This window comes from Hemiscyllium ocellatum, chromosome 15 (genome assembly GCF_020745735.1).
Source record: "Hemiscyllium ocellatum isolate sHemOce1 chromosome 15, sHemOce1.pat.X.cur, whole genome shotgun sequence".
In the NCBI taxonomy this organism is placed as follows: Eukaryota; Metazoa; Chordata; class Chondrichthyes; order Orectolobiformes; family Hemiscylliidae; genus Hemiscyllium; species Hemiscyllium ocellatum.
The window spans coordinates 14,480,091-14,504,440 of NC_083415.1; the positions used below are offsets into that span (position 1 = coordinate 14,480,091).

The window sequence follows — 24,350 nt, forward strand, 5'->3', positions numbered from 1 at the left end:
TTATTCACGAAGGTGGCAAGGACAGGAAGGCAGATTACTACCTAAATGGAATTAATTTAGGTAAAGGGGCAGTACAGAGAGATCTGGGTGTTCTTGTACACCAGTCAATGAAGGTAAGCATGCAGGTACAGCAGGTAGTGAAGAAGGCTAATAGCATGCTGGCCTTCATAACAAGAGGGATTGAGTATAGAAGGAAAGAGGTTCTTCTGCAGCTGTACAGGGCCCTGTTGAGATGACACCTGGAGTACTGTGTGCAGTTCTGGTCTCCAAATTTGAGGAAAGACATTCTGGCTATTGAGGGAGTGCAGCGAGGTCAATTCCTGGAATGGCGGGATTACCTTACACTGAAAGACTGGAGTGACTGGGCTTGTATACCCTTGAGTTTAGAAGACTGAGAGGGGATCTGATTGAGACATATAAGATTATTAATGGATTGGACACTCTGGAGGCAGGAAACATGTTTCCGCTGATAGGTGAGTGCCAAACCAGATGACACAGCTTAAAAATACGGGGTAGACCATTTAGGACAGAGATGAGGAGAAACTTCTTCGCCCAGAGAGTGGTGGCTGTGTGGAATGCTCTGCCCCAGAGAGCAGTGAAGGCCCAGTCTTTGGATTCATTTAAGAAAGAGTTGGATAGAGCTCTCAAGTATAGTGGAATCAAGGGTTATGGAGATAAGGCAGGAACAGGATACTGATTAAGGATGATCAGCCATGATCATATTGAATGGTGGTGCAGGCTCGAAGGGCAGAATGGCCTACTCCCGCATCTATTGTTTATAGTCTATTTGCAGTGTGGTGATGTCATAGAAGGATTGAAAAAATATTTACCAACATATTTCATGACTTAAAAAAAACAAAAATGGCTGTTTTAAATCATGTGACTGGACTGAGCAGTAACCTCTCTGAAACTTTAAATCAAGCAATCAATGTCTCATGCATCTTCTATTAGGATTAGAATGCTTACTTTTGTATTATAATCTGGCACAGAGTCAAAGGGATCTCCAAGTAAAGTCCCGATACAATAGCATTTCAAGTTGCCCCTGTTCTGTAAGATGTGTTAAAGATTTTCTCTTTCATCTCTGATATGGACCATAGACAGTTGGTTATTTGCAAGGTGAACTTTTGTCTTAATGAGTAACTATATTTCTGCCACACCCAACCCCACAAGAGGTTTTTTAGCTATACAATTCTGAGATAGCAGTCAATTAAAGGGTTAGTGTTGCTCCATATACCTGCACCGGGAGTACAAAACCCCTAGCTCTGGACTACAAAAGAAAAGCATTAGCCTGTAAAAAATAGTTGATGACCTACATTTGTGCTGTATGAAGCAATCAACTTTTATTTGCCAAAACAGTGAGGCTGAGTTTAAATCTGCCTCAGATGAACTTCAAAGAGATTTTTGTTTTGAACGAGAAGAATCTGTAGACAACTTGTCAACTGCTGGCTGCCAATCAAACATCCCATCAAAGAATTCCAGACTGCTAACTCCAGCATTGTACTCCATCTTAAAGGCAAGAACATTGATAAGCTTAAAGGGGTTGCTAATTATTCCTTTTTGATTCAATCTCTCCATAAATTTTGCAAGTGGCCTCTGTAGAAAAGAATTATTCCCTGCATCTACGAACATGTGAAATAACCAATATTTCTGGTTCAATGTTACAACAATGTTGCTGTGATCTTTACAGAGTCAGACTCCACAAAAAAGAGAGTATGGAAAAAATGACACCACCTTTTTAAAAAAATGGAATAAAAAATCACGATCTGTTGATGAACAGACGGTAAGAAGAGAGAGAGAGAGATGTTCACTTTTAAACATGAAAACTGTACATAATAGATCAGGAAAAGGAGCTGTGAGACCAATTGGATAGTTCCCTAAAATAGACAACACAGGAAATAAATGACCTCCCTCTGTGCTCTATGGTTCTATGTTTAGTTTTCAGAAGAGGTCTCAGAATAGCATTATGTGTTAACGGCAGCATTTTATTTTGCCTGTTGTTTTGCAGGCCAATTCTAGCTATTGCTACCCTGCCTGTGATTGCTAATTCACAAACAGGGGAATGCACCTGCCAAACATGATGGAGTCATGACTGACTCTAGAATTACGGCGTGCTGCACAATTTAGAGGGAATTTAATAGGAAAAGTGCCAATGAAGAGGAAGAAGCTGAAAATACATTGCATGCCGTGACTCCATACATTCAGTTCTCTTGATGCATATTTTATTAGCAATGAACAACATGTACTTACTTGTCTCTGAGTACCACACCTTCAATGCATGCCCCAAAGAGAATGATCGTGGATACATCTGTGATGAAGTATTAAGGATTAAAACAGGAAATGAAGGACTACATGGAGAAAGCAATGGGGAATAGCTACCGAGTAGCTAATTCAAGATAATCAGTCATACTTGTCATGTGGCTCACTGACATTTACTAGAACTGATATTTTCATATGCAAGGACTGGTTCTCAGACATACAAAAAGGGAGATAGTAAAACCTTGATTTACCTGGGAGCTTGGGGAACCTCATTGCTTTTTCCATGACAACACGTCAGCCAATCAATTTTAACTTGTCTACCAATCTGTGCCCTCTTCTCTTTCAATACAAGTTGCTGTGTTTGAAATTTGCATTTGTCATGATGAGTGCAAGCCAAAAGATATTAGCAATATGCTTCTCTTTTCATTAATAGTCTAGTTCCATCCTTTCATTTTGTTTATCCTTTGATTATAAAGGTAATTTTTGGTCATTGTACAATACTATGTTCCCTATTCTATGGAAGAAGATAAGGAAGACAGAAGGGAAAGATTCCAATGACAGCCATAGGCAAGGCTGGCAAAGACAGAGAAGATTTCCCCTAGCTTCCTACCACATGGGAAGGTCAGACTTTTTGCTGCATATTTGATGGTGGTTTACTTCTAATTCAGCCTAACATTGGGCTTCCCAATGATTCAGGTTGAGTAGATACAAGTCAGGCTAGCATGAGCCAAATTTGTTTCCAGCCTGCACAGGATTATTCCAAATGTGAAATTTAAGATGCAAAACCAGAGTTGGGAACAGGTCAGAACTGATTGACATAATGGACTGTCATTCAATAACTACTCTTCATTTTAGTGATATCTTCCCAGGTATAATGCTGGAGACTGCAAAAGATCTCAGGGAGTTATAATTCCTTAGTAATGAAAGGAAAAGGCCCACCTCTCTTGTCTTGGTACTTGCTCATATGCACATTTGCTGATCGAACTCCTGTCTCTCTCAATCCTATATGGTGTTATATCTTTTCCTCAGCAAATGTTCCCCATTGATAAATTCTTGATGTCACAAGGAATTAAGGGCTACGGGGAGAATGCTAGTAAGTGGAGTTGAAATGCCCATCAGCCATGGTTGAATGGCGGAGTGGACTCGATGGGCCGAATGGCCTTACTTCCACTCCTATGTCTTATGATCTTATCCACACTTTGAACGCCTTCTTTTATATATAGGTCTCTTGTTTTCCTCTTTGCAGGAGAAGTGCACACTCAATCTCTTGTGTTGAGAGAGAGAGAGAGAATTTGAAGTGGACCTCTAGCCACCTACCAACTGACAGCTGCAGAGGAAGAAACACTGGACATCAATTGAGGATCAACATGCCTCATGATGGTATCTAGTTAGTGATCTGTAGACAGAATTAGATATCAGACAGCCATATGAAATGTAAAACTCGCTCCTGATGACTTACTATCAACAGCCAGTGAACTACGATTATCTGCACAATCATCAGTTAAAACATGCTTAGTTTAACAATTCCTTTAATTAGCTTTGAGTCTCACATAGGAAGTGATGCAGGTGGTCAATAGTGGCCCCTCACTCTGAAGATAACCCATTACAGGACACAGACAGACCACCTATTAGCTCAGATAATGACACAATGGTGGAGCCAATAATTGGGTTTTCAGCCAGTATCTCAAACATCACAAGTCAGCAAGAGCAGATGGTGGAGACAAGGACAGCAAATGCAGAATCATTCAAATGGCACGCCTTGCTCCAACTTCTACCCAGTTGCACGCAGATGCTGAATCGTGGGAGCCATTGAAGAAAAGAATACTTGTGAAGCTGTAAAAACGAAAGTGTGATGTTTGATGGGTATTTCAACCACACCATACATACCTTGGTGAACAGCAAGACAAGGGCAGTGGTGATATTATCAGTCAATGGTAAAGACTGGAGACAGATCCATTAAGCAGAAGGTCTTGTTCCATCACACTGACCCCTGCTGAGGGATCCTGAAGCTCCAGAATTTGGTGTTTTGAAACACTGAAGGAGCCTATTCACTGCCTCTATATCCTGTCTTACAGGATTGGTCTCTTATGAACTGTGCCCCTCTGCTCATCCCCTGTCTGCTGTGAGTGAACAGGCCTGAGAGGAGCAGGCCGCAGCTTCTCCTGCTCAGACTGATGCTGCTGATATTGATGCTGCAGGTAGTGCTGGGACTGATTTTACTGGAGCTGCTGGTACTGAATCTGCTGATATAGATGCTGCAGGTAGTGCTGGTACTGATTCTACTGGAGCTGCTGGTACTGAATCTGCTGATATTGATGCTGCAGATGCTGCTATTACTGTTTCTGCTGGGATTGATCCTGCTGGTGCTGCTGGTACTGATTCTGCTGGCACTGCTGGTACTGATACTCATCTGAACCAGCAGTTAGATCAATCATCTTAGTTCTCATCTGAAGTCCAAAGTAAAATAAAATAAACAGTACCCATGATCTGAAAAATCAGACCTCTGAAATGGAAGTCAGACTTACTAACTTACAAAGTTGTCAATGTAACCTCCAAAGCATTTCTCACAAGTAGGCAATAAAAGTGTTGGAAGGTTTTAATGATTATTGGCACATCTTCCTATCATGTTTCCAGCTGCCTCATTTGACAGCGTGTTCTCACCTGGCTTTATCTGGCAAGTTTCAAGAAACTCTAAAAACTTGTGGGACCACAGTTAAATTTCAAAATCCAGGTCACTAACATATTAACTGAGCAATTAACATATTGAAACTAATCTCATTCCTGATGAAGGGCTTTTGCCCACACCGTCGATTCTCCTCGGATGCTGTCTGACCTGCTGTGCTTTTCCAGCACCATACTCTTCACTCTAATCTGCAGCATCTGCAGTCCTCACTTTTGCCTATATTGAAACTAGTAACCCATCTCTCTCACAGGTCACTTTGCGCATAGCCAAGCAAGCTGTAGTTAAAGACAGATATTTGGATCTTATTGAATAGGAGTAGACCATTTAGTCCATCGCGCTTGTTGATGGCCAGAAGTGTGTGGTAAGCTTCCTGTTTTAAACCACTTTCAAACACTCATGCTACTGCAAATTAAAATTCCACCCAGTCATTCCTGGAGACAGATAAGTTGACATTTCTGCCAAGTTTGGATGTTTCTCATTTTGATGAATGGCAAACATCAGTATAGATATTTAAAGTATGATCACTATATTTACGAAAGCCCATCAGTAGAAATAGCTGCACTAAATTTCACACACGATAAATGAAACAATTTGCTAACTCATTTTTAAAATCCCAGTTATAACTTGAGTTAATTTAATATTTCTAACATTAAGTAGCCTCTATACATACTTATTAAAATTATTGTTTTGTCAGCTTCTGTGCCTAATAAACAAGTGGGAGCCATTTAGTGCACCGTACACCACAGCAATGAAAGTTATCATTTAATTATCTTATTATGAGCAGGTTAGCTAAATTCTGCATTAAGAGGCAAAAGGATACAGACTGCAGACGTTGTTGCAATTGCCATGATTGTACCAATTGGAATAGACTTCTGGGCATCCCTAAGGTCTCCTGATCTATTTGAACCAGCCATAATTCCTGGAAGAGAGTTGAAGAATAGATCACATGAGCATTTTCATAATCTCTGTAGCAGTGATCTGAGCTTTAGTATCTCAAATCAAATTTCCGTAGGCTCTCATTTGTCCACCTTCTCCGCTGATACAATAATTGCTTCGGAAAGGAAGTTAATTAGAAATATAGAAAAAGAAAGCAAACATGCATTTGCACAGAAGTATTCACTCTTTAACTTGACAGTGAAACAGTAACTTCCTGCGAGGTTTTAGGGGACTACTTATTGTGGGAATGCAGGGTAGATACACAATGAAGGCAAAACACTGTGAAGAGAATCATTTGGAAATTTTATTGCCATTCAAGTTTCTGTTATGAATTGGAGGTCCTACATATTCTCTCAGGTACGCTGTTGTTAGATTCTCTTGTAAGTGGACTTCATGTCTTACCTTTAAGAGAAGCCAATGCTGCACCATATGCAACTATGGAGTACTTTGATATAATTTCCCATTGTGATTTAAACAGCATAGCCATTATATGTGGTAATTTTAAATTCTTTTGAAGACAAACTGAGAAAACATCTGATATATTGATATGTGATTAAAAAAAACTACTTTATTCCATGAATTGAAAATACTGAGCAACAGTAATGGTCAGATTCACACAGTACAACTTTCTATTGTCCCATTTTGCAAATTAATGGCATGTTATCCTTAACAATCAAGTTTGGTTTCCTTATCTGACATAAACAAAAGCAGCAGAATGTCCCAGAAGGTCTGGCAATGTCTGGTGACAGAAATCAGAGTAAACGTTTTAGGTCAAGTGTCCCTTCCTCAGAACTGGTTGAGATTGGTCCAGCAATTTCTATTTTTATCTCTGATATATAGCATCCACAGTTCTTTTGGTTTTTATTCAAGGAGATTGTCTCCAGACATCTGCTTATAACTTCAATGGACAGAAATTTTGTAGAAATAGGGCGAGTAAACATAGAAACATAGAAGGAGACCATTTGGCCACAGTCTGTGCTGGCTCTCTGAAGGAACAATTCACTTATTGCAACTCCAATAATCTTTCCTCATAACACTGCACAATCAATGTGGGAGAAAGAGTTTCCCAATGTCCGCATTGCTTCTTTTGTCAATCACCTTAAACCTGAGCTTTCTGATTCCTGATCCTTCCATCAATGGGACAATTTTCCCTATCGACTCTGTCTAGTCGTAAATTCTCCAATCTATGTAATCGAGATTGAGATTCTTGGAACCATTCTTGTGAATACTTTTGGCATTCTTTCAAACTCCTACTCAACCTGTAGTTTGTAGAACTGGATGTAGGACAGCAGCCAAGGCTGAACCAATGCTTTGTACAAGTTTAACACAACTTGTACTCGCTGGTCCCATTGACTTCTTTGACAACACCTTCCCAATTTCTGTCTTCTCTCATTCAAAAGGATAAGGATATCAGACAGATGGGAACTTCAGAATATCACCCCATGCAAGCTCTCCTTCAGACATCATACAATTCTAGCATGAAGCTATACCACCATTTCTTCCCTATTCCTATAACAAAGTCTTAGAACTCCCTTTCTAACTGCACCTACACACATGGCACACAATTGTACAAGAATCTGGCTCACCAGCACCTTATCAAGGGCAATTAGGAATGAGGAACAAATGCTGTACTTACTAGCAAATCTAACATCCCATTTAATAATTTAAAAAAACTGCTTCTGCTGTTTCGCTGCAGGTTTTCCCACCTCCAGCTTGGGAGCTTCTGCCCTCCACTCCCTTGGCCAAGTAAGAGTTTCTTTTAGCAGGAGATCAGACAGTGGAATTAATAAGCTATTCAGACCTTGAGAGGATGAGAGTCAAACTAGGGTGGCTTGTGATCTTACAGACACTCTTTAGTAAAGGTGACTGGGTCGTGAATAAAAGAGAAAGACTGATCTTTTCATGTCTTGCCAATTTGCTGAGGTTAGTTGCATCAAAGACAAGCGCATTTAATATCTAACACCTGGTTTAAACTCTGTAAGATTCAAAATAGATTGGATGGTTAGTGGTTCTTATTTTTCCTAGAGTGTGGTGGGCCTCTGAAAGGCAGTGCAAGCTGCTATGCTGGATGCTGACTCTGTGAAAGCCCTTAAGAAGAAGCAAAGGAGATCCTTATTGATAACATTTTTTTTAGATTAGATTACTTACGGTGTGGAAACAGGCCCTTCGGCCCAACAAGTCCACACCGACCCTCCAAAGAACAACCCACCCAGACCCATTCCTCTATATTTGCCCCCTCACCTAACATTACGGACAATTTAGCATGGCCAATTCACCTAACATGCACATTTTTGGACTGTGGGACGAAACCGGAGCACCTGGAGGAAACCTACACAGGCACGGGGAGAATATGCAAACTCCACACAGACAGTCGCCTGAGGTGAGAATTGAACCCAGGTCTCTGGCGCTGTGAGGCAACAGTGCTAACCACTCTGCCACCGTGCTGCCCACTTTGTCCAATGTTCCTTGGTTTCTTGAACCGGCTTTGATCATATTGAGAGTGTGGGGAAGAGGCGCAGTTACACTTTCCAGAATTATTCCCCTTGTTGAATTTCTGACCTTACATTCATGCCATCATTTTAGCTGTTTATTTCCACCTTCATGACATCACTGTCTCAACTTGTCTGTTGCTGAGGCCCTCATTCATATGGTTGTTACCTCTACGCTTGATTTCATACCACTCTGGCTGGTCTTCCACATACCTCCTTCTGTAAATTTGAGATCAGGCCATACCTTGCTACCCATGTCTTAACTCATGTTTCCTCATCATTCTTATATTCGCTGACATTGATTGACTCCTGGTCCAGCACAGTTTCATCCTTGCTTTCAAACCCTGCCGTGGCCTGACTCTTCCTTACCTCTCATTTCCTTCAGCTCCACAACCCTCTGCGATATCTGTCCTGTTCTAATGCCAATCTCTTGTGCATCTACATTTTAAATAACCCCCATCACTGGTTTGCTTTCAGTTGCTTAGGTTGTAAGCTGTGAAACATTAATTCCTGCACCTCTCTGATTCACTTTGCTCCTTTAAGATGCTCCTCCAAACCTACCCCCTTGAGTTACATTTAGTCCCCCAAGCTGGTATAGAACATAGAACATTACAGCACAGTACAGGCCCTTTGGCCCTCGATGTTGCGCCAACCTGTTGAACCAATCTGAAGTCTATTCATCCTACACTATTCCATTTTCACCCATATGTTCATCCAATAATCATTTTAAGGCCCTTAAAGTTGGCGAGTCTGCTACTGTTGCAGGCAGGGCGTTCCATGCCCTTACTACTCTCTGAGTAAAGAAACTACCTCTGACATCTGTCCTGTATCTATTAACCCTCAATATAAAGCTATGTCCCCTCATACTAGCCATCGCCATCAGAGGAAAAAACGGTTCTCATTGTCCATCATATCTAATCCTCTGATCATCTTGTATGTCTCAATTAAGTCACCTCTCAACCTTCTTCTCTCAAAGTGGAAACATGAGTTAAGACATGGGTAGCAAGGTATGGCCTGATCTCAAATTTACAGAAGGAGGTATGTGGAGTCTAAAACAGCCTCAAGTCCCTCAGCCGTTCCTCATAAGACCTTCCCTCCATATCAGGCAACATCTTAGTAAATGTGCTCTAACCCTTTCCAAAGCCTCTACATACTTCCTATAAGGGGGTGACCAGAACTGCACGCAATACTCCAAGTGCAGCTGCACCAGAGTTTTGTACAATTGCAACACGATATCTTTTTACATGGTTCAGTGTCATAATTTGTTTCTTTATGTGCCTGTGAAGCCCTTTGAGATGCTTTAATATCTTGAATCTGCTACTTAAATGTAAGTTGTTGATATTGTTGTTATTGATCCAAGGTTTTTTTCCTATTTAGTTTGTTGCCTCTCCTGGGACGTCACATGACTGCTAGAAGATGTAAGGTGGTGGAAGGAGAACAAGATGATGGCCCAGTCATCCTGAGGTGAGGGACAGGTTTGATGAGCTGGCTGGTCTTTTCCTATCAATTTTGTACCTGTTTATACCTGTTTGTACCTTGGCACAGATTGAATCCAGGAGCTTGGTGAACTGTACAGCTCAGTTGTTGCCATGGAGTTGTCAGGGCAGTTTGGTTAAATAACTGAGATAGCCTTAAATCAGAATTTCTGAAGGGAAAAACTCTAAAGAAAGCACACTGCGCTAACTCAGACTGTGGCATAGCCTCCATCTGTTCCAGGGTGGTAGCAGTCAGGTTCTTTCACATAGACATGTTAAATTTTACCTGAGAAACCAAATCATTTTGCTATCAGAGCATTACAATCAAATCCTTCTCGAGGCTGAATTAAGTAGATCCTTGTTTTGATACATCAATCATCAAAATTAAGCAGTCTTTCCCTTCCTGAAGCATAATGTGCGAATTATGGAACTAAATAAAGCCTTTCATGGTTTCAGATCATGGACTCTCATTAAGACAAATGAGTCAATGTGCTGTTTCCATTGATCTAATACATTGGACATAATAATAAACTAAAAACAGGAGAAAAGTGAATGGAGTGAGGGAAGTGGGAGAGGGCTGGGGAAAATAACGTAGGTCGATGTTTTTAATGCTGCCTGATTTTTATGCAGTGATGACACCAGCTTCTACATGTGCAGAGCAGCTTTCATTTCATCCGGCCTCACGTGGGTATCATGCTAAAAATACAGGCCTACTTTTGCCAAAGTTCCACAAAAGTTAAAGATTTTGAAAAGTATGCAGAATTCCCCAATTTATTTTTCAGACTCAGGTAGAGAGAAAGCATGAAACAGGTTTCTGTGTTTGCAAAAAAATGACTATTTATTACAAATAAACAGACACTAGCTACTGGTAAATAATTATAAACTATTGATATATAACTGATAAGAAGATAAATAAAACCCAGGAGTAGGCAATTCATTGTTCGAGCTGACCATGGCCAATTTCATTTTGGCCTCAATTCCACTTTCCTGCTTACTCCCAGCAACTCTTTAACATGTTTCCAATTAAAAATGTATTTCCTTGTTAAATTTACTGTGCTCTGGTGACCACTGCAATCTAGGGTGGGGAATTCGACATGTTCATGACACTTTGAGAGAAATAATTCTTCCTCATATTTGCATTAAATCTGCCACACCTTAGCCTAAAATTATGATCTCGCATTTGAGATTACCCTACAACTAGAATCATCCACTATACATCTACTTTGTCAATCTGTTTAGCATCTGATATTCCTCAATTAGATCTCTCATTGTACTAAATTTAAGGGCAAATAGACCTAAACTGCTTAACCTCTCCTTATAAAGCTAGCCTTTCATCTCTAGAATCATGCTAATAGACCTTCCCTGAACTGCCTCCAAACCAACATGTAAACTTCATAAGAAAAAACTTGAACCCACTTTTAAACTCTCGTTCCACACACATACATACTGACACAAATAGACAAAAAGAAAGCTTGGGTGTTATGGGTGGAGGGAAACATTGGGAAAACCATTCAGAATTTCCTGTTCACAGGATTTGCTGAGATTATTCTTGTACTGATTGGAATGCTGTTTTTCAATCTTCCTTTGCAGCCACTTTCCCTTTTTTGCAGAAGGCACAAGATGACTGGTTCACATGATTATTATATACCTATGCTTTTTAATGAAAAGTCATAGCTTAAAGCAACTGCTTAAGGAAAAAGAAACAGGTTTTCTTCATCTTAAAGTGTTTTAATTGCAGAGAACAGACACAGCTCCTGAGGTGAAGGAAATGTGAAGACTGCTCCATAATGTGTTCACAACCCAAAACTATTTGGCTGCCTGACACCCAATCACATTGTTGTTGAAAGGCAGAGACCTTTGTCATTGATAACTAGTCACTTGTCCACAGGTCAAATAGCTATTTGTTGCTGACTGGATTTCCATTTGTACTTAGCACTTGAATCTAGATTATCTGCAAACCTTTAACTACTACTTAAATTGGCAGCTGTGTAAACAGCGCTTACAATGAGTGTCAAATTACTTGTTTTCGAAAAAGAGCAGCGATCTCTCAACAATCCTTGATTTTAAAAGTTATCTTTCTATTTCAGTCTATAAACAAAAATACAGAAAAACAAAAAGTACTTACAATTTAAAGTGTTTTAAAATATACATTCCATATTTCGGATTTGGCTTCCAAGTTTTTCTACAGGTTGTTTACTTTTCTCTGGGTCCATGTCCAATTTTAATCAATAATCAATAAAACACCATGATCATTAAGAGTAAACTGACTCACTGAATCAAACATAGAATAATTGAACACTAGAGTCAGGTTGGGAGATGTAATTTGGGGCATTAGCTATTGTGGGGAATGATTGGGGTGGACTATGGAATGGATATCTGCTGCGCTCTCTCTGTGACCTCCCACCATTGCCACTCTTTAAGTGTATGTGTCCTTAACAAGTGCAGTCTGATGCTAAACTGTCTGGACCCAAATATTCAAAGTCATCCTTCAGGGTCATCAGTAGACTCCTCCAAATATGGTCAGGAGTTTCCCATGAACCATAATATATTTAGTGGGCAGCAATGTAGGAGTAAAAAGTGAGGTCTGCAGATGCTGGAGATCAGAGCTGAAAATGTGTTGCTGGTTAAAGCGCAGCAGGTCAGGCAGCATCCAAGGAACAGGAAATTTGACGTTTCGGGCAAAAGCCCTTCATCAGGAATCCTGATGAAGGGCTTTTGCCCGAAACGTGGAATTTCCTGTTCCTTGGATGCTGCCTGACCTGCTGCGCTTTAACCAGCATCACATTTTCAGCAATGTAGGAGCTCTGGATCATGCAATGAAATATAGAAGACAGGCACAAAGGCAAGTAATTGGCTTTTGCATGTAATTTTGATTAGAGACAAAAAAACTACAGATGCTGGAATCTAAGGTAGACAAGCAGGAGGTTGGAAGAACAATCCAGGCAGCATCAGGAGGTAGAGAAGTCAACAGATGTAACCTTCTTCAGGACAGGGGGTGGGTGTAAAGGGAGCTGCAGATAAGGTGGAGGGAGGGTGATCCTATCTCGACTCCATCCTCTCCCCCTTGGTTGACATTTCGCACCTACATCAGCGACACTAAATATGCCCTCCACCCCTTTAGTGACCAGTTTCCAGGTCCCAGCGCTTTATCTTCACTGTGGACATGCAGTCGTGAAACACATCCATACCCCACAAGGATGGCCTCCAGGCACTCCACTTCTTCCTCTCCAACAGACCTACCCAGTCCCCCTCCACCAATATCCTCCTCCGCCCCACCGAACTAATCCTCACTCTTCATAACTTTTCCTTTAATCTTCCTATTTCCTCCAAATCGAGGGAGTGGACATTGGCATCCGAATGGGCCCCAACCACGCCTGCCTCTTTGTCAGCTATGTTGAACAGTCTCTCTTCAGTACCTACACAGGCACTTTGCCTCAACTCTTCCACCATTATATCGATGACTGCATCGGTGAAGCGTTCTGCACCCAGGCTGAACTGGAGCAGTTTATCGACTCCGCCCACAATTTTCACCACACCCTCCAATTCACTTGGTTCATCTTGGATACCTCCCTCCCCTTTCTTAATCTCTCCACTTCCATTTCTGGTGACAGTCTCCAGACAGACGTTTACAATAAATGACAGACTCCCATAACTACCTGGATTATACCTTCTCCCACCCAATATTCTGCAAGAACTCCATCAAATTTTCCAAATTCTCTGCATCCACTGCATCTGCTCGGAAGAGGAAACATTCCACTTCTAAGCATCCCAGGTATCCACCTATTTTGAAAAACATGCTTTTCCTCCCTCAGTCATTCAGACAGTCCTCCACTGCACCACCTGCATTCTCCATTCCACTGCTCTAAATGCTGCTCCTCTAAACATAATAAAGACAGGGTCCCCCTTGTCCTCACTTATCATCCCACCAGTCTCCACATCCAGTATTTCATCCTTAAACATTTTCACCAACTCCAATTAGACCCCACGACCAAGAACATCTTCCCCTCCCAACCCCTCTCTGCCTTCTGCAAGGATCATTCCTTTCAACAAAATCCTTGGTTTGCACCACTCTCCCTACCAAACCCCCAACACCATCCCTCCTCCCCACCGCTGCTGTCCCAACTCCCCCCTCCCCGAACCCCCAGGTACCTTCCCCTGCAACCATAAAAGATGCACAACATGCTGGCACATAAACCCCCTCACCTCCATCCAGGGCCTCAAACAGTCCTTCCAGGTGAGACAAGAGGTTCATCTGCCTCTCCTCCAACCTAGTTTACTGTATCTGGTGCTCCCAATGTGGTCTTCTCTAAACTAAGGGAACGTTCACCAACCAGCTCAGCCGGGCCTGCAGGGGCTGACAGATCTCCCAGTCACCGCCCATTTTAATTCCCCTTCCCAGTCCCTTTCTGACATGACCATCCTTGGTCTCGTCCAATGCCACAGCGAATCAAACCACAAATTGGAGGAACAAACCTCATCTTCTGCCGGGCAGCTTTCAGCCCAGAGAACTCAACATTGCATTCTCCAATTTCAAATAATCTCCCTTCCCATCCCCTGACTCCCTTCCCAGCCCTTTCCCTTCCCTTCCATCCCTCTCATCGACCCTTCCTTCCAGCCACCAACTGGATTCATCCCTTCCATTGACCAACAAGGTTGCACCCTCTATCTGTCTTCACTTATCCCAACCCTACCACCCTGCCCCCCACCCCATTTATCTGAAGCTCCCCTTGCACACACCCCTAGTCCTGAAGAAGAGTTACACCCAAAACATTGACTTCTCCACCTTTTGATGCTGCCTGGCTTGCTGGGTTCTTCCAACTTCATGCTTGTCTATTTTGTATGTAATATGGCAGGATTGATTTCTAAATTCAGTTTGGAAATTTTGTATTATGCTGGCTTTTAATACTGCATGGTGTCAAAATGGTTGCTGTGATGATCTGTGGCAGAGGCAAGGGAATTTGTGGGTGTATTAGGAAATGGGGAATTTGAGTCACATTTACTGACATCACAATTGAATAGATCAATTATGGACAGCTTGGTTTGGAAGAAACTGTATTAATTTTCTCCTCTCTTCCTCATTTTGCACTGCAGTTCACTATATCAAGTTGGTGGCAAGGAACATACTGTTTTGGTGGTGAGTTATGGCCTGCAAGTTCCAATGGTTCTTGATATTGTGATGGAAGGTGTCATCAGGCAACACTTATTTGCCAAATATCTGCTCAGTGGCCATCTTTATCAAGAGAAAATCTAACCATCATCCCTTGACATTCAATGGAATTACAATCACTAAATCCCAGGTATCAATATTCTGGGATTACCATTGGCAGGACACTGAACCAGACTCGTCATATAAACACAATGATTTCAAGAGCAGGTCCAATGAATCATTCAGGTGAGTAGTTCATCTCCTGAATCACATGGGAACATAAGATTTCAGAGTGGGCCCTTCGAGTCCGCTTTGCCATTTAACATGATCATGGCTGATCTTACCCCTGGTCTCAACTCCACTTGCTCCCCACAGCTTGTTAATCTATTTTTCATCAGAAACATATCTACTTCTTTCTTGAATCTGCTGATTGATTCTGCCTCCACTAGACTCTGCGGAGTGAGTTCAACTTTTTCAAAACCTTCTGAGAGACGTTGTTTCTCCTCATCTCAGTTTTGAATATTCCTGATAAAGGACTCTTGCCTGAAACGTCAACTTTCCTGCTCCTTGGATGCTTCCTGACCCGCTGTGCTTTTCTAGCACCACACTCTTGACTCTGATCTTCAGCATCAGCAGTCCTTACTTTCTCTCAGTTTTTAAGCTATCTCCTTTCACTCAATACCTATGACCTCTTATTTGAGACTGTCCCACAAGGGGGAGCATCTGTTCAACATCAACTTTATCAATCCTCTTTAGCATTTTATGCACCTCAATCAGATCCTCCCTCATTCTTCTGAACTCCAGCCAGTATTAGTCCAAGCTATTTACCTCTCCTTGTACAACAGCCCTTTCATCCCTGGAATCAACCTGGTGAACCTCCTCTCAACTGCATCCAGTGCCATCATAGCCTTCCTCAAGTAAGGAAACCAAAACTGGACACAATACTCCAGGTGTGGTCTCACTAACACGGTGGTAACACGGTAGCACAGTGGTTAGCACTGCTGCCTCACAGCGCCTGTAGACCCGGGTTCAATTCCCGACTCAGGCGACTGACTGTGTGGAGTTTGCACGTTCTCCCCGTGTCTGCGTGGGTTTCCTCCGGGTGCTCCGGTTTCCTCCCACAGTCCAAAGATGTGCGGGTCAGGCGAATTGGCCAAGCTAAATTGCCCGTAGTGTCAGGTAAGGGGTAAATGTAGGGGTATGGGTGGGTTCCGCTTCGGCGGGTCGGTGTGGACTTGTTGGGCCGAAGGGCCTGTTTCCACACTGTAAGTCTAATCTAAAACACCTTATATAATTGTAACAACTCTTCCTTACTTTTATGATCCAGACCTTTTGCAATAAATGCCAAGATTCCATTTGCCTCACTGAATATATGCTGCATCTGCACAGTGACTTGCTGTGATTCATGCACAAAGGTGCCCAGATCCCACTGAATGATGCACTTTGAATCTGCTTCCCGTTTAAATAATAATTGGCTCTTTTAATTTTCGAGCCAAAATGGACAATCTCACACTTATCTACACTAAACTCCATCTGCCAGATTCTGGCCATTTCTCCTAGCCTATCAATATCCATCTGTAAACTCTTTATCTTTTCATCACAGTCTGCATTCCCACTTATTTTAGTATCATGCACAAATTTTGCAATGTTACATTCTGTCCCTGGTTGCAGGTCATTTATAAAGGTTGTAAATAGTTGATGTCTGAGAACTGAACCCAGTGGCACTCCACTAGTGACAGTTTACTATCCAGAGAAGGGCTTATTTATCCGAACCCTCTGCTCTCTGTCAGTCAGCCAATCCTCCATCCAAGCAAATACTCTTCCCTTAACCCCCAGGATCAAACTTTCTGTATCAGTCTTTTATGCAGCTCTTTGTCAAATGCCTTCTGAAAGCATAGATATACCACATCCACCAGATTCCCATTATCTCCCTTGCTGGTTACACCCTCAAGGACTCCAGCATGTCAAACATGACCTGCCCTTTATGAAGGAGAGAAAGTGAGGACTGCAGATGCTGGAGATCAGAGCTGAAAATGTGTTGCTGGAAAAGTGCAGCAGGTCAGGCAGCATCCAAGGAGCAGGAAAATCAATGTTTCAGGCATGAGCCCTTCTTCAGGAATGAGGAAAGTGTGTCCAGCAGGCTAAGATAAAAGGTAGGGAGGAGGGACTTGGGGAGGGGCGTTGGAAATGTGATAGGTGGAAGGAGGTCAAGGTGAGGGTGATAGGCTGGAGTGGGGTGGGAGCGGAGAGGTCAGGAAGAAGATTGCAGATTAGGAAGGCGGTGCTGAGTTCGAGGGATTTGACTGAGACAAAGTGGGGGGAGGGGAAATGAGGAAACTGGAGAAATCTAGGTTCATCCCTTGTGGTTGGAGGGTTCCTAGGCGGAAGATGAGGCGCTCTTCCTCCAACCGTCGTGTTGCTATGGTTTGGCGATGGAGGAGTCCAAGGACCTGCATGTCCTTGGCTGAGTGAGAGGGGGAGTTGAAGTGTTGAGCCACAGGATGGTTGGGTTAGTTGGTCCGGGTGTCCCAGAGGTGTTCGCTGAAACGTTCCGCAAGTAGGCGGCCTGTCTCCCCATTATAGATGAGGCCACATCGGGTGCAGCGGATGCAGTAAAAGATGTGCGTGGAGGTGCAGGTGAATTTGTGGCGGATATGGAAGGGTCCCTTGGGGCCTTGGAGGGAAGTAAGGGGGGAGGTGTGGGCGCAAGTTTTGCATTTCTTGCAGTTGCAGGGGAAGGTGCTGGGAGTGGAGATTGGGTTGGTGGGGGTGTGGACCTGATGAGGGAGTCACGGAGGGAGTGGTCTTTTCGGAACACTGATAGGGGAGGGGAGGGAAATATATCTCTGGTGGTGGGGTCCGTTTGGAGGTGGCGGAAATGACGATGTATGTGGAGGTTGGTGGTAGGTGAGGACCAGTGGGGTTCTGTCCTGGTGGTGATTGGAGGGGCGGGGCTCAAGGGCGGAGGAGCGGGAAGTGGAGGAGATGCGGTGGAGGGCATCGTCGATCATGTCTGGGGGGAAATTGCGGTCTTTGAAGAATGAGGCCATTTGGGTTGTACGGTATTGGAACTGGTCCTCCTGGGAGCAGATGCGAGGAGACGAAGGAATTGGGAGTATGGGATGGTGTTTTTACAGGGTGCAGGGTGGGAGGAAGTGTAGTCTAGGTAGCTGTGGGAGTCGGTCGGTTTGTACTAAATGTCCGTGTTGATTCGGTTGCCCAAGATAGAAATGGTAAGGTCTAGGAAGGGGAGGGAGGAGTCTGAGACGGTCCAGGTAAATTTGAGATCGGGTTGGAAGGTGTTGGTAAAGTGGATGAACTGTTCAACTCCTCACGGGAGCATGAGGCAGCTTCTGTAGAAACTGCAACTTTTTGGTAGAAATGAAAGTTAAGTAGGCTGTTGGCTTTCATTAGCAGGGGGATTAAGTTTATGAGTCATGAGGTTTAGCTGCAGCTCTATCAAGCCCTGGTTAGACCATACTTGGAATATTGTGTTCAGTTCTGGTTGCCTTATTATTGGGAGGATGTGAAAGTTTTAGAGAGGGTGCAGAGGAGGTTTAGCAGTATTCTGCCTGGACTGGAGGGCTTGTCTTATGAAGAAAGGTTAAGGGAGCTAGGGCTTTTCTCACTGGAGTGAAAAAGGATGACAGGTGACTAGAGATGTACAAGATGATGAGTGAATAGATCGAGTGACTAGTCAGACTCTGTTTTCCCAGGCAGAAATGGCTATCACAAGGGGACATAATTTTAAGGTGATTGGAGGAAGGTTTAGGGGAGATGTCAAAGTTTGTTTCTTTCCACAGAGAGTGGTGGGTGCATGGGGGTTGGGATGGCTAGTAGAGTCAGATACATTAGGGACATTTAAGTGACTCTTGGATAGGGATATGAAGGATGGTAAAATGAAGGGTATGCAGCTTAGTCTGAACTTGGAGTAGGATAAATGGTTGGCACAACATCATGGGCCAAAGGGCCTGTACTATGCCGTATTGTTCTATGTTCTACTATCTTCCACTGTGATAACAGAGACAAAATATTAGTTAATGTACCTACTATTTCTGAATTTCCCATTATTACCTCACCATTTTCATCCTCTTAAGGGCTACGATTTACTTTTACTATTCTCTTCCAATTTATATAGCTTCTGCCTTTATGTTATCCATGACTTCCTTGTTAAGCATGTTAAGATCTTTCATCTTTTTACAAATCCTCTTCCTCTCAGGAATATGCTTTAATTAAAAGGTATTTAGTATCTCCCTCAGCATTTGCCCCTGCCCTTTAATATTTTTGCCCAGTTCACACAGACTTACATAAAGACTTTCCAGCATCTACAAAGCAAAACTCAGGAGTGTGAAGGCATACTTCCCACATGTCTAAATGAGGGCAGCTCCAACAACATTCAAGAAGCTTGACACAATCCAGGACAAAGCAGCCTGCTCCATTGGTACCACATACAGAAACATTCACAGTCTGCCTCCCACTGACAATCACTAGCAGCAGAGTGTAACAGCAAAAAAATGCACTCCAGAAAGGCACCAAGACTCCTGAGACAGCAGCTTTCATGCCTGTCATGTTGAAGTCTAAGGGGAATACAACATATTGCACCCATATCCATTAGCAAGTGGGTTCTGCAGCATCCCTAAAGTCAGCATAATGTCCTTTGGCACATGTCACATCACTTGCTGTAGACTAAAACAACATGAACAACCCTGGAAATTTACCAAACATTTGTACGTTCACAGCAAATGTCACTAAAAATCAATCAGCAATTAACCTAAAAACAGTTCCTTAAATAGAACTAACCAAGAGTAGAGGTGCTGCTTGCTGCGGATGAATGCTTGCTTATATGAGGACTGACATTTTTATCAACGTGTTTTACACAGTTCTGACAGATGCTCACCAGGTGCATGGTGTCATTTGATGCAGTTATGATCAAAAGTGCAAACACGTATGATAAATGCGAAGGAACAGGGTGCTCTTGAACCACATTTTAGGAGGCATATTTATTCCAGTTAAATGTTACTGCAGAAATGTTTAAAATTAATTATATCAGATTTTTATTCGTTCAGATGTTTTTTTTTCACTTTAAGACAGCTGGCATCAACAACTGCTTGTATTATCAGTAACATGTTTAGTTAAAAATGATTGACATCTAATAAAATAGAAATGTTAGAAATGTTAGTTTGAATAACCCCTGTGACTAGTTTCCTACTAATTACCAGGTCTAGTGATTAAATCGATAATTTACATTTGTTTATACTATAATTAGTGTGCTATTCATTCATCAACACTCAATGAAAATCAATAATCTATGAAAAATTTAAAACATTTAGAAGAAGGATCCTATTTTAAATTATATACTAAATGTAGAATGAAATGAAAATGGCTCCAGAATCTTTGTCATTCAGGTCTGTAAAAATATACTATAAAGTTGAATGGCATTTCAAGCCTCTTGCATTTTATTTAAATTATTCTTTAAATTTATTCTTTAAGTTACAAATCATTTTAAATCTAATGTCCTACGTTGTGTTGCTAATAGGATTGCTACTCAAAAAACGTTTGCTGAAAATCAATCCGATTTTTCTTCTTCTTGTACAGATACCAATTTAGCAAATGCTTTGCAAAGAGACACTTAGGTCAGAAAATTCCAAACAAAAACCTTTCAGTCAGTATCAGCGTAAGATGCAATAGATGTGAGTTTCAGGTTGAGGGATTTTTACATTTGCTAATGTACAGATGGTTAAACAGCTTCATTTTTGATGAAAACTCCACAGACCTGTTATTCGGTAGAAAATTATCTCTTTTTGAATAACGTTTGAATGGCAAACAAAATATAGGCTGTCCTCGAACTCACTCTGTTGAACCAAGCTTCTTAATGTTTGCTCAAAAAGACTTAGCATTTCTACAGGGTATAGTATAATTATTCATTAGTCAATACAATTGAAATGGCAGGCAAGTAAAACTACTTTACTTTTTAAACCATTCATGATTTTTTTTCTGTTACTGTATAAACCCAGCTTTTTTGGCTGTAATGTTACCGTTTGCTGTCCTTACAATTGTGAAACTAATCGCAACTTGTGCCATCCACACACGTACTATGTGGAATATGGAAATCCAGAAGTTGTTGCCAGTAATTCTCTGCTTCTCTGTGGGATGTGCTGTTGGAGTTCCTGAAAACATAACTATTTAGGAGTGTCTAAACTGATGAGATTTCCCACTGTTAAGCTGTTAAAAAGCACCTTCAAAAAGTCATGCCTGATCAAGGAGGTGCAACTAGGTTTTCAGGGGTGTATTACATCATAATTACTGTGGAGCAACTTACAAAGCCCTGGAAAACCCATTGTTTAATTTATATAATGTCCAATTTTCCTCTAAGTTAAATTTTTCATGGGTTTTCTAATTGGTTTTTAATTTTTGCTCGTGACACCTAATGCATATGTACCAAACTGATCATGGCACTGGAGTGCATGGGTCCATTTAGATGGAAGGAGTATAACAGAATGTAGCTGTAGCTGTGAACAGTACAGATAAAGGGATAGATACTTCTCTCTGCATGTTGTAGCATGAATTTCAAAAAGGGAGAAGTAACAGGAGTGTAGGAATGGTAAGGGATAGTGTAATTAGGCGGACAGGTGTAAGCAAGAGACTTATAGGTTATGTTGCCTGACCAATTCTTCTTACAGCTGTAGAGGAACTTGGAATTGGAAGTAAGGGTTCCAGGTGTTGTCATCCATTCTGTTTGCAATGATACTGTTAGGACTGTTGAAAGAATCTAAACAGTTAGGAGTGAACTTGAAAAGCTGAACCTCCATTGTATTAATCTCAGGATTACTACCTAAGTGGCAGACAAACTGACAGAGGATAAACAAAATCTAGCATGGAGACAGGGGGACGGTTTTCAAGAAGGAATAAATAGCCTTGCAAATCAAGAGGAAACCCAGAATGGGACAGGAAAATTAAAAATAAAATTTAAAAAAAACATTGAAATCAGCTGTAAATAAGACAAAAAGACAAAAATAGTTAAAAGGCAAAATAAATTGCTCACAATTTAAATCTATATTGTATTTTGGACAAAATAAATGAGTTGATGTCACAAGTATAGGTTAATAGGTATGATCTTGCAGCCATTACGGAAACATGGTTACAAGGATATCGAAGCTGATAAATAAATATTGAGGGATTATGTAACTTTTCAAAAGGGCAGAGTGAAAGCAAAGGGTGGGGTAGTTTTGTTAGTATGAGATGGATTAAGTTCAATAGCAAGAAATTATCATGGATTAAAAGACACAGAATTCATGCAGACAGAGGTAAGAAATAACAAAGGGAAGAAGATACAGGTTGGAAAAGTCTACAAGCCCTCAGAAAAATTCTGTAGTATAGGATACATAATAAAGCAGGACATAAACCGGTCACGTAAAAAAGGGCAGTGAATAAGTCATGGGTAACTTTAATCTGGCTGTGGCCTGAGAAAGAAATTTAGCAAAAAAGTTTGGCTAATGAACAATGGCAGACATTAAAAAAAGCATGATTCACAATAAAGTATATCCAAGTGATGAAGAAGGATTCTAGCAAGGGTACAAACAACCATAGTTAACTGATGAAGTTAAGGAATGTATCAATATACAATGAGGGAAATATTCATGGTAAGAAGATCATGAAAAAGTTAAAACCAATAAAAGATGGCAAAAATCTACAAAAGATGGAGAAAATAAATTTTGAGGATAAACTCGCAAGTAATACAAAAACAGATAAGAGGAGCTTCTTTCGTCATATAACAAGGTGAAGAGAGAGGCCAAAGTGAACATAGTCCCATTAGAGAAAGAGACTAGGGAAATAATGTGGCGCCAAGGAATGGTAGAATAAATATTTTGTATCAGTCTTCATGGTAAAGATATGAATAGCTTTCCAAGAATATTAAATAATCAAAGTGAGGCAATTAATGCATATAATAACCATCACTAGAGAGAAAAAGCATGAAGGAAACTAATAGACTAAAGGCCAATTTGTCCACTGGACCTGATGGGTTGTAACCTAGAATGTGAAAGGAAGTAACTGCAGAGACATTGAATGCATTGATGATAGTCTTCCAAAAATCCTTTGATTCTGGAAAAGCCCAAGGGGACATCCAATGTAATACCTTATTCAAAAATAGTACACAAAAACAGGTAATATAGGTAATAGCAGAGAATTTAGAGATTCATAATGTGCTTAAGCAAGCTCAGCATTGTGTCATGAATGGGAAATCATGCATGACAAATTTATTAGAATTCTTTGTACAGGCAATAAGTAGGACAGATAATGGGAGCCAGTAGATATAATATATTTGGATTTCCAAAATACAATTAATAATATACTACATAAGGCTACTTAATTAGGCAAGATCCCATGATATTTATAGTAATATACCAGCATGGATAGAGCATTAGCCAACTAATAGAAGACAGAGATAAGGGGAGCATTTTCATGATCACTATCTGAAACCAATGGAGTGCCACAGCAATCAGTGCTGGGCCCACAATTAATGGCAATATATGGTAATGACCTATATGTTTGAAGTGAATACCTATCACCAAGTTTACGGATAATAAAAAGAAGATGACAAGCAACTGATGAGATGATTTAAATAATCTACCGAGTGGTCTCAACAGCTTCAGTGAGTGGACAAAAACTTTGTAAATACAATATAATGTGGGAAAATGTAAGGTTATGTCCTTGGGCAGGAAGAATTGAGGAGCTAGCCATTATACAAATGGAGAAAGATGCAGTAAGCTGCAGCATTAGGGGATTTGAAGCACCTTACATCGTAGTATTTCCCTATTACCCACTGAAGCAGCAGCGCTAGCCACTGGGCCACCCAAACCTTTACTTTATCATCATGGCAGTGAAAGGAGCTGGAACAAAGTTCATTTCTACAAAACTTGGGGATTATTTAGAAATTGGAAGATCTAAAGGATCATTCAGAAGTGATTGGGTTACCTTGTTTTACATTAGAAATTCCATCAATAGACCAACTTGTCTCCTGGCAGAGCATAAACATCAACGCTTTATAATGTTATGAATAAAAATCATTGAAACCCGTGATCTTGGATTGTTTATCTGAATGATTACTAAGATGGCAGCTTGCTATTTGAGGCTGTATGAGCCACAATAGCAGCCAGCAAGCAAGTAACGCGTTTCCTTTGTCCCAACATTAAAGATTTTACAAAAACAGAACATGATGGGTAAACTCAGCAGGTCTAGCAGCATCAGTGGAGAGAAAAACAGAATTTACCTTACATCAGAACTGTTCAAAGATTTTAATCTCAGTATTAACTACAATTGTGCTGACGTTTAAACCAATTCTCATTTTAGTGGTAGCAATTATACAT

General features: G+C 41.2%; 1 protein-coding gene across 1 annotated transcript in view; it reads right to left on the minus strand.

Moving 5' to 3' along the window:
* LOC132822645 (solute carrier family 12 member 5-like) overlaps positions 1-24,350 on the minus strand; it is a 340,455-nt gene that overhangs the window by 62,005 nt on the left and 254,100 nt on the right. Inside the window, exons 11-12 of the mRNA XM_060835891.1 lie at positions 5,760-5,858; positions 2,248-2,305 (exon numbers count right to left, since the gene is read on the minus strand). Of these exons, the coding sequence (XP_060691874.1) occupies positions 2,248-2,305; positions 5,760-5,858 (157 nt within the window). The remainder of the gene's footprint in view (positions 1-2,247; positions 2,306-5,759; positions 5,859-24,350) is intronic.